The following is a 10819-nucleotide window of genomic DNA, read 5'->3' as shown; positions in this document are numbered from 1 at the left end:
GTGCCAAAAAGCTGTGTTTGGATGCATGTTAAGCATAAGCAACAGACGTGAATGCCGAAGCAGCTCATCAAGCTTGTCCTTTTGCTCACTTGCTGAAATTAGGATTTTTTTCTTTCCTTTTGTAAGTTAAAAGAATCAACATCAGTGGCAAAGTCTCATTAAATAAGACAGGAGTGTCTCACTGACACAACATAAACCTCCAACTATTGAGTTTTATCCAGAAGAGAAAATCCGCCTTAAACTGTCAACACAGATTTGATTTAGTTGTATCAAATCAGCCWTAATATTAATATTTATCAAGACTGTCTGGTGGTTCTAATCTAAACTCTTGTTCTGTGTTTCTGTCTGCAGGTTTAACGTGGGAAGACGATGTCACCCAGCAGGTTCTGTTCAAAGAATTATCCAAACTGAGAAGGATTCCTTACCAGCCACAGCAGAAAGGCCCAGTTCACAGCAGCAACAGCAGGTCCCGTTTCACTTTTTACAATCTCCATTTTCACCTCAAAGCTTCTTACAAATCTAAATATGAGAAATAGTTTTAGGGTTAGATTGTTTCATCCAAAGTGCTTTGATTGTGAAAACAGTTTTTCTCTCCTGCAGGCCGGCGGCCGAAGTGATGGACCCGGTRGATCACCAAGTGAAGCCGGTGGAGGTGGAACTGAACAGAAATCTGCAGACGTACCTCCAACGTTTGGGTCTCCTTCCCACGACGTCTTCATCCAGCCTGGGTAAACCTGGCAAGGTGAGGCGTTCTGTTTCTCCTCTGTGTTTGTGATTTATTATTCTTTTTTTTTTAAATAAAAAATCAAGTTTTCATAACATTTTGCTTCTTTTGAGTATCTTAAATTTGTTGCTGCATTTGTCTTTTTCCCTAATCCTCCTGTGAACTCTCCAATAAATGCATAGATTTGAAACAATGCAATAACATTGCACCCATGACTAAAGAAGTTTACCTTTCCAATAAATACCTGAAATGTTGACTGAGTCCCTGTGCCGGGTCTGCTGAGTCGTCTGTCCTGCTGGCGGGGGGAGCGTGCTCRGGGTGCAGCTGTGTGCAGCCTGCAGGCATTGCTGTGGGGCTTGCCGCCCTTTATTTGTTCAGAAGCACCTGTTTGGTGGAAGAGAAAAGGAACGGAGCGACAGGAGGGACCCCCTGGAGGGTGCAAACGGTCCAAACTGTGTCGGCTGTGATGGAGAGTCCAGCAGCGACATGTTCCATGTGTTAAAGACAGTTTGTTTTATAATTTCATCATTATTTAACCTGTCTCTGCTCCTCTTGTGTGGGTGGTTTAATAGATCTAACAGTGACAATTACCTTTCTTTGTAGTTAACATAGTTGCACAAACGGATTTTTTTAATAAGCACTTACACAGGACATTTTCCAAATCCACTTTTTTAGCTGTTAAATACATTTTGTTGTGGACTTGTTGGAGGCAGAAAAGTTGAATTTAGTCTCTCCTAGTTTTGCAAAGAMATCTTTATTTTCTGTTTGGGTCAGATTCTTCAGYCCGTTCAGTTTACTCTATTTTCTGATGTTTTCTGAGCTATTACGTCAAATAATCTGCGACATAATTACCAAATAAGGTCTGGACTTACCAACTACAATTGCCTCGTCTTGTCTCCAACATGTAAGGCTGGAAAGACAAGTCTTCTGTTGCTGACATCTTTCAATTTAATTGTAAATAAAATGTTTCTGCATTTCTAGAAAACACAACTCCCCTTCTCTCAAACTGGAGTGGATCGGTTTAGAAGCAGGAGGGGGCGGGGCTTGAAGAGTCTTAAAGGAACAGTAACAAAACGAGCTGCTTTGAGACACACAGCAGAAACGTGGTGAAAGAGGAGCTGGTAAAGTTAGAATAAGATGGAATTCAGACCAAAGCTTTGTTGTTCCACTTTATAAAGACCCAACTGAAGGATTTAAATGTGAAAAAGGATTTTAAAGCATGATTTACCAACTTTAAGTCAAAATCGTGATACTTGTAGATGATAAATGTATACTTTGATCCAAGTGGGAAATTCAAAACATCAGTACCCATCCATCCATTATCTGTACCTGCTTATTCCTTACAGGGTCACGGGGGGTCACTGGTGCCCATATCCAGCAGCACAGTGCAAGAGGCAGGGTACACCTACATCACAGTACCATCATGACTAATTAAACTCATTAATGAAGTTACAGTAATTGAAAGTTCATCATAATATTTCTGTCATTTTGCACTTTGTATCCAGATGTTGACTACATCCAGTTGTAGACACATCAATTACACTGGTCAACACAAAAAAAATTGTCTAAGTTTTTTCATCTGACTTAGTAATATTTCGACGAGCTGAATCCAAAAATCAAATTCAATTTGCTCCATCAGGCCAACCTTTTACGATTCTGTTTACATGCATTTTTTAAATTTCATTTCAATTTTATATATTTCATTTTCAAGAAATGAAATTACTTACTTCATACTGCAAGTTAATGAGTGATGTCATCAATTGCTATATGTCATTTACTTAATTCGCTTCTGGTCATTGCATTTTAGTAAGAGGAAAGTTAAAAAAAAAACCCTCTATATTGCATTAAAACTAAATGGCTTCAACCAGAAGATCTTGTAAAAATAAACCTGATGTATTCTGTTACATCTGCGGTGAATAGACCCTTGTGCCTATCAGGAATCCAGTCACAAGTTTCATAAAGCGTGCTCACCGTGCTTATTCTGGTATGAAACTTGGAGATCAGGACAAAGCTTGGGCAATAAAGCAATAAATTGTGTTAGAAAACAATTTATATCCTAAAAATCTAATTCTGATGAGAAATGTTACTAAAAATCAACCGATAATCTCAAAAAATGTAATTATCAAAATAATCCATTTAGAAAAAGAATGGACTTAGCAAAAAAAGTGACCTGATTTAAAGGAATGAATTATTTTTTGATTCCATAGTGGATGTTTGTAATAAATTAATATGGTGGCCCTCAAAGGGCCAGTTGTAACTAACTTTGACATATGTTTAACTTCGACTAAACACGGAATGTCACATTTCTTGTCTCAGCACTAACAAACAGTAACTGAGCTCTACTTGGTATTTCCTGCATAGAAACAGCTTTTTAACACGTCCTCTTATAAACACTGAAAAAAAATTATGTACAACTGACTAAATGTGAAATACACAATACAGATGCATTATGGGAGATGTAGTTTATGGTCCAGTGCTGGCTTTAAAGCAGCTGCTCAGTTAAAGCTGACAGCTCAGGGGCAGGACAAATATTATCTTTCACCTTTTAAATTAGTTTATTTTGTTGCATTTAATAAATTTAAAGGTTACCATTGATATAAGAAACAATTTTCTTATTAAATGAAAAAATAAAAAAATTAAAAAAAAGATTTGGGAGTTGCCCCCCCGCTGGCGGGCCAGACGGGAGTCACATGGCCCGCGGACCTTGAGTTTGACACATGCTCTAAACTAAAAGTGAATGGAAAACGCATCAAAAGTTAAAAAGAGAGTTTGATCAATATTTTTCTAAAAGTGTTGAACGGTTGATCAAAAGGGCTCAAAGCTGAAGTCTGGCTGCTTAAAAAAAACTCCAGCTGGTTTGAAACCTATAAGTGAACTGAAGCTGCGCTCCTGCACTGCCGCGTGTTTTTGTTTTAGTCGCTGAAGACATCCGAGAGCAAAGCCGTGTCCTTGACTCAGAAGTCGTCTCCCTCCGGTTTCTAATCATCTTTTGTTTTTTAATCTTCCCAGCTGCTGCAGAAAGCGGGACCTCCGTCCAGCTCCCTGCTCGCCACACAGGCTGACGCTGACCTTCTCCTGGGCGCCCTGAGGCAGTATCTCTCTGGGCATCTCTTCCAGCCCAGCGGGGGGAGGAACCCCCCCGAGCAGGAGGCCTCCTCTCTGCGCCTCAGGCCGTTCTACAACAATGCCTTGGGAAATCCCGAGCTCAAAAAGGAGACTTCCAAACCCAGGCTTCTGAAGACGGGGAGAACTCAGGGGGCTCCAGCCAAGCAGCCGCTCACGTCTGTGGACGGTGTGTTTTTATGTTTTTAATTTATTTGTTTTCTAGATTTAAGCAGAAAATGATGCRTTGCTTTGCTTTAGGACATGTCCTCCTCTGGGGACATCCAGCTGTCTCACACAAACACACACCTGTTTAACTATAAATGCATCCAGACTGAGCTTTTATATTTCATGCAGATGTGGACGTCGAAGAGAGAACATTTAATTGGCTAAATTTGGGCAGTCATGGTCCTCAAGGACCACAGCTCTACATGTTTTACATGTTGCCCTGCTCCAACACACCTGATTGAGTCACCTCTTCCAAGTTCTGCAGTACGGAGGACCAACACTGACATAATTAGAAATAAAAGCAGAAATAGATAAATGAACTTTTAAATAAATATACAGTACATTTAAAATGTTTTATAATTAAATTGACCTTCATATTTATTTTTCCAGCTTAGTTCCAATAAATTATATATTTTGACACATAATTTAAATTTTTTATGTTTTTTTAAATATATATTTTACATGCTTTTTAATTGTACATGCATTTGTGTCTCTTGAATGCTTAAACTGAATTATTTTTATAATTTTGTCCGTCTTTTTATTTCTATGCGATGCATGCTTGTGCTGCCGCAGTTTAGCTTAAAGTTTAGTTAAAAACAAAGGCACAGGTAATGTTTTCCTCCTTGCCTTTGTTTTAAACTAAACTTTAAGTTAAATGAGACAGCATAAGCATGCAACACAGAAATAAAAAGACTTGTTGGAAGAAAATATTAAATTATTTAAGTAGAAACATTTAAGACACACAAATGCATGTACAAGTAAAAGGAAAAACAATTAATATATATTTTAAAAAACAGTAAAATTTAAATTATGTGTTCAAATATATAGACTAATTCGGTGGAACTAACCTGGAAAAATAAATATGAAAGTCAAAATATAAAACCGGAGATAAAGTTCTCCTTTTTTTATTTAATTGGTACATTTTAAATGTATTTATTTAGTGGTTCATATAATTCTGCTTTGATTTCTAATTATGTCAGTTTTGGTCCTCCGTACTGCAGAAGCCTGATAATCATTTATTCATTCATATCAGGTGTGTTGGAGCAGAGAAACAAATAAAACATGCAGGGCTGTGGACCTGCAGGACCAGGATTGCCCATACCTGTTCTAGACAATAGAAATAAAACAATAATGTAGAAGTAAAAATTTAATTTATCAGTTTTGATTTCTCAGATCCAAGACATAATTTTAATTAAACTGAAATGTTTTAATTTCATGTTGGTTTTTTTCTGAGATGCCTACAAACAACTGATCAACATGGCTTCAGTTCAAAATGTCAGAGCGTCATTTTTTGAATAGTTTTAGGGAGATCGGGACATCGTGGTCTTAGCTGTTCAACAAATACAACACCGCCAGATGTTGTTGCTTTGATTTGAGGTAAATTTTCTAACGGATTGGCCATCATTACAACTGTTTGTTGGACTCCAGCTGGGCCTCCAGCTGCAGCAGATTAGCAAAATGTGACTGGAAAAAGCGAGGCAGGAATGTGACTTCTGTCTTTCTGAGGCCTGGATGTGGTTTAGCACCAGGATATTAATGTTTTCAGCACATCAACTGTTTTTGCTTCGTCCTCCAGAGAAGTTCATTGAGAACGTCGTGAAGAACGTCGGAAGGCAGCATCTAAACGTGGACAACCTGACGCCGCAGGACCTGGACCAGCTGTCCAGCCTGATAGCCGACGCTCTGCTGGTGGTCGACCAGGAMCCAGGACTCAACAGGGGACTGTCCCGGGACAGGGGACTTGGACTGAGAGACCTGGAGGAAGAACCGAGCCACTCAAATGAAGAGGAAGATGAGAAACTCCTGCTGAAGTCTGAACCAACCCTGAAACCACAGGAGAGCCCCTCTGTGTCCCTGACGGCCCCTCAAGGTACCTCTGGGGTGACTCACTTACTGCTTTTCTGCTTAATTAAACCTTAATTTAACTTCATAATTAAACATTAAATAAGTTATTGTATATGGCACAGTATGAGTGCCTAAACTGAGATTATTGTGCTACCAGTGGTTGCTACATTCTTGTAGCAGGAGGCTATCCATGCTAGTCACTAGCCTCTCCAATACTAACGCCAGCTTATACGTGCTTGTTGCTAGCCTCTCCAATGCTAAATCCAGCTTATGCATGCTAGTCGTTAGCCTCTACAATGCTAAATCCAGCTTATGCATGCTAGTCGTTAGCCTCTACAATGCTAAATCCAGCTTATGCATGCTAGTCGTTAGCCTTTACAATGCTAAATCCAGCTTATGCATGCTAGTCGTTAGCCTTTACAATGCTAAATCCAGCTTATCCATGCTAGTCACCAGCCTCCGATGCCAATGCCAGCTTATACATGCTTGTTGCTAGCCTCTCGTATGCTAATTCCAGCTTATTCATGCTAGTTGCTAGCCTGTCCGATGCTAACATAAATGAATAGTCTTCTCATTTGCAAGCACTGGCCGTCATACCAAGCCACAGTTGTAAACATGCAAACATAATAGTTTGTTAAAACCACAAAACGTTTAAACTGTTGGTTAATAATTCTTCATCCATGTAGACCAATAAGACTGAAGGTATTCCTGCAGTGAGTGGAATTATAATATTTGCGTGTATTTACTTCTAATTATCAGTAAAGATTTAATTCAAGTGGATATTAAAAAGAAATTTATGATCAAATCAGTTTTTAAAACTTTAAGACATTTGTTTGAACAGCTCTTTCTGTTGTTGCTGTTTGTCTCCTGTTTTTATTCCTCTTTCAGTGTCCTTAAACACAACTAATTAGTTTTTCTCCCAACAGAGCGCCACACAGATGCAGAGGAGGTTAACTTGAAGGATGCGGTAAGTGATTAGTTTGTAGTTAAAAGGGCAAAACTTTCTCCCTCCAGCTTTAAAATACAAACAAAACCATCACCAATTAAATTGACGTCTGTATTTTTACTACATATTTTGTTTTTAAATAAGTTCAGAGTTTTAGCTATAATTCTGCTTCTTTCAGCTATTCTTCTGCTATTTTCTACCCTTTTGTGATAATTTGAGCTATTTCTATTTCTTACAGTTACTTTCTGCTATATTCAGCTATTTGCTGCAATTTTAGCTAAAGTTCAGCTGTTATTAACTAAAGTTACTTTTTTCACCTTCTTCCTGTTTAGCTCAGCAAACCTGTGCTCCTTATGCTTCCTGATGCTAATTTAGGGATTTCCAGCTACATTTTAGCTGTTTTACTGCACATTTTTGCTGTTTTTAGATGTTTCACAACAAATGATCAGTTTTATACGTTTACTTTTTATTTTTTCTACTAATTTGACATTTTATGCCTCTTTTTACTATCTGGGTGCTAAATTCAATTTGTTCTAAGGCTAATTTTAGCTTTTTTCTGTTATTTCTGCTTTTATTCTGCTTCTTTCTGCTATGCTTCTGCTAGTTTGTACTTATTGCATTTTTTTCTGCTAATTTGAGCGATTTCTGCTTCTGCATTCTGCTATATTCACCAGTTTGATGCAATTTTAGCTAATGTTCAGCTGTTATCAGCTTAAATTTGCGTTTTTGGGCTAAATTCACATTTTGGTGGTTATTTCAGCTTCTTTCTGCTTAGTTCAGCAAACCAGCGTTCCTTATGCTTTTCTATGCTAATTTAGGAATTTTCAGCTACATTTTAGCTGTTTTACTGCACATTTTGGCTGTTTTTAGCTATTTTACAACAAATTAGCGTTTTTTTGTACTTTCATGCATTGTTTCTGCTAATTAGACTTTTTTATTCTCTTGTCACCATCTGGATACTAATTTCCACTTGTATCTGCTACCTTTAGCTTGTTTTTAAGCTAATTTTTCTTTGCTTTTTCAGCCGTCTTCTCTTTTCAGCTATTTTTCTGCTAAGTAAAAAAAAAAAATTGATGCTTTTTTTCAGCTTTTCAAATTAATTATTAAATTATTATTACTATTAAACATCCTCAGCTTCATTTCTCAGCAGCTTTCAGCTAAAGCTTTCAGCAGTAGGTATTCACACTAGTGTTTTTGCAGGAAATGCGATTTCTCTAGTTATTTTGTTTAATTGTAACAGAAACGAAAACAATATTGTGTCTTTATGCRTTTAAAGATCAGTTTATTCTGTCATGTAAAATGATTTAGTTAAACTTTACTAGTTTGTTCTGAATATTTCATTCCAGACAAAGACCAGCAGCCTTTTGTCCAAACTCCTCACCTACCTGGATAAAACCCCCTTCACCGGTCCTCCTTCGGTGAGGAGCCGCTACGACGTAGCTGTGGAGACGGGCAGAGGCCGGCAGGTGGGCCTGGAAAATGTCCAGAGTCGCACCAGCGAGGCGGCGGTGACGGTGCAGAAGAAGGACGCCACCCAGTCTGTGGAGGAGGTGTCGGAGGTGGAGGGCTGGATCAAGGAGGTGGCGCCTCCTCCGGCGGCGCTGGTCTACGAGGAGCCGCACAAGAAGACGATGCATGCTCCCGAGCTTCAGCTGGACGTCAAATCCAGCAGGAAGAAAGCCGACGAGGACGTCTTTGGTTACGTCATCACGGACACAGAGTACGTATGAGGAGGATTTTCAGGCAGAAATCTTGATATTTAAATTCTTCCTGCAATTCTTTCTTTTTTTCAGTTTTTTGTATTTGATAAGCAGCTTTACTATTACTGATCCACCTAATGAGTACTGAGAAATCTCTGTACTGATATCAAAAGCTCAACTAGTTTCATTAAGTTTAGACTTTTTCCAATAAAAAAGGTCATAAATCAAATTGAAAATGTCTAGGATGCTGAATGTAATGTGACCTTTTGTAACCCTGCTAGTCCTTTAGCATGTTAGCATGACTCTTTTGAACAGGGTTCAAACAATTGTAAAAAAAAAAGTCTAATTCAGGATAATTATACATTACACATCAAAGAAAACGTCTTCAGTTAAACATCCTGTTTTTTCAGCTCAAAGTTTCTACGAGTCCTTAAAATGTCTTAAAAGACATCGAATTCATCAATCCAAAATTAAGACCTTAACTAGCATTAAAATGTTTTAAATTATTCTTTCAGAGGGCCTAAAAATGTCAACACTTTGCAAGTAGGATTGTAATTTGTTGCCAGTATTAAAATTATTGGTAACTTTTTATTTTTTAATATTACAGAATGCCTCTTGCAGAGAGTTGTTTCGTGTTAAAATAAACATTTGCGTGAATTCAAGTGGCTTTAAAAAAGTCTGAAATGTAACTTGCCTTAGCTGGAGGAACCCTGCAGCTGCTTATGGAGCAAGTATTGCATTTTTTACTTGAGATTTTTAATTTGTTTAGTTTAAATTGGAAGTTTGAACTAAGAGTGGCCTCAGTTTGACAGTTTGCTGTTGGAGAAATTAAAATATTGACTAAAATAACAACTAAAGCTTTAGAATTCCTTGAGTGAATGTGCATCACCTCTTAAGCTACAGCAGGACATGTTTTTATTTTTAATTTCTGTAATATTCCCATCAAATATCCTCTAATAGTTTTTTTTATACATCTTCTGTTTTAATCAGTGCGATTAAAGAAACTGCTGAAGGTAATTCACAGCAAAAGTTACCCAGAATGCAACAGGGTCGCATGTTTTTTTTTCTTATTCACACAACAGCCCGGGTTAATTTCATATTGATTTTTCTGTTCCTGAATGTTTTAATTCAAGGTTTTCTAAGAATGGGAGTTCTTGTGAAACTTTACTTCAGCTGCTGCCCTTCCATTTCTCTGTGTTGCGTCTCTCTTCCTCCCCCTGTCTCGTTTCTTCTCATTCGAAGCTGAAAAGTGTAAATACTGCGTTGTGGAAGGACCACATCTTTGTGCCGCCATGGCAGAGGTCAGGGTAGTGAATGATGAAATGTTTTTTTATGATCAGCTCCTCGCAGACCAAGGTGAGAACTTTCCCCTTCGCCTTCTGTTCAGTTTCCTGTCAGATCATTAAAAATTCAGCTGCGGCCTTCAGAAGCTCTGCTCATTCAGTCCGTGTGAACGCTTCACGCTCTCGACCTGCTCTGCTTTATCAGAACCAGAAACATGTTCACATATTAAACCAGGTGATGCTTCGTTTGTGGAAGAAATGTTCTGAGTGATARAAGTTACACATCATTAAATACGGCATTTTGTAGGTTTTTCCAAACATTTTGTTAATTTATCATGGTTTTAATTTAAAAACATCTAATTTATAAAAAAAATAACAGTAGCTCTGCTTCACTGAAGATGCTATTTGATACTTTTTGCTTTTTAATATCTATATATATTTTTTGTCTTTACATGTATTACAATACATTAACACATCATGCAATTACCGTATTTATTCAAGTATAATACGTAAAATTAAATTCATAAAATCATCCATAAAGTTGGGGGGTATTACTATATTCGGATAAATATTTTTACTTTGTATTTTAACTGAAATATCGGCTTCATTCACAAAATGGATGAGCCCAGAAATGAGACGTGCCGTAAAAAGCAGTTGAAACGAGCTCACCTCTGACACTCCTCCATGCTTCAGAGTGAGATAATAACAGATCCAGGCAGGAGACATGATGTGAAAAGGTGGGGGGCAGTCCTGCACCTTAGTAATGATAACGAACTAATACCATTAGTGTGTGACCGGGCTGCTCCTGGAACAACAACAAACACATGTCCGTCTGTAATGGCTGCCGTCTACCGGTGTTCTGAAAAAGTTTGTATCCCTGAAAAAAGTTTCCCCACCAGAGGGGGCGCTCGCGAGTAGGAAGTAATCTGCTTTCCCCCCCAGAAGATGTGGGAAGTCTCTGACTTTTGTGTTGGCGCCTCCTGGTGGACTA

The 10819-nt window shown here is 38.1% G+C and overlaps 1 protein-coding gene across 2 annotated transcripts in view; it reads left to right on the top strand.

Annotated features, from left to right (window-relative positions):
- Positions 1-351: 351 nt before the first annotated feature.
- The window catches only part of LOC106536531 (receptor-type tyrosine-protein phosphatase N2), a gene marked incomplete at its 5' end in the record, with an annotated part of 20681 nt that continues 10213 nt past the window's right edge, over positions 352-10819 (top strand). For both annotated transcript variants that reach the window (XM_014033828.1, XM_014033829.1), the window contains 6 exon segments: positions 352-466; positions 601-742; positions 3734-4016; positions 5631-5924; positions 6826-6866; positions 8192-8565. In XM_014033828.1, the coding sequence (XP_013889282.1) occupies positions 352-466; positions 601-742; positions 3734-4016; positions 5631-5924; positions 6826-6866; positions 8192-8565 (1249 nt within the window).

Source organism: Austrofundulus limnaeus, unplaced genomic scaffold, assembly GCF_001266775.1.
Source record: "Austrofundulus limnaeus strain Quisiro unplaced genomic scaffold, Austrofundulus_limnaeus-1.0 Scaffold1862, whole genome shotgun sequence".
Taxonomy (NCBI): Eukaryota; Metazoa; Chordata; class Actinopteri; order Cyprinodontiformes; family Rivulidae; genus Austrofundulus; species Austrofundulus limnaeus.
Note: the sequence above shows the minus strand (reverse complement) of the source record. Positions and strands in the feature narration are given on the sequence as shown.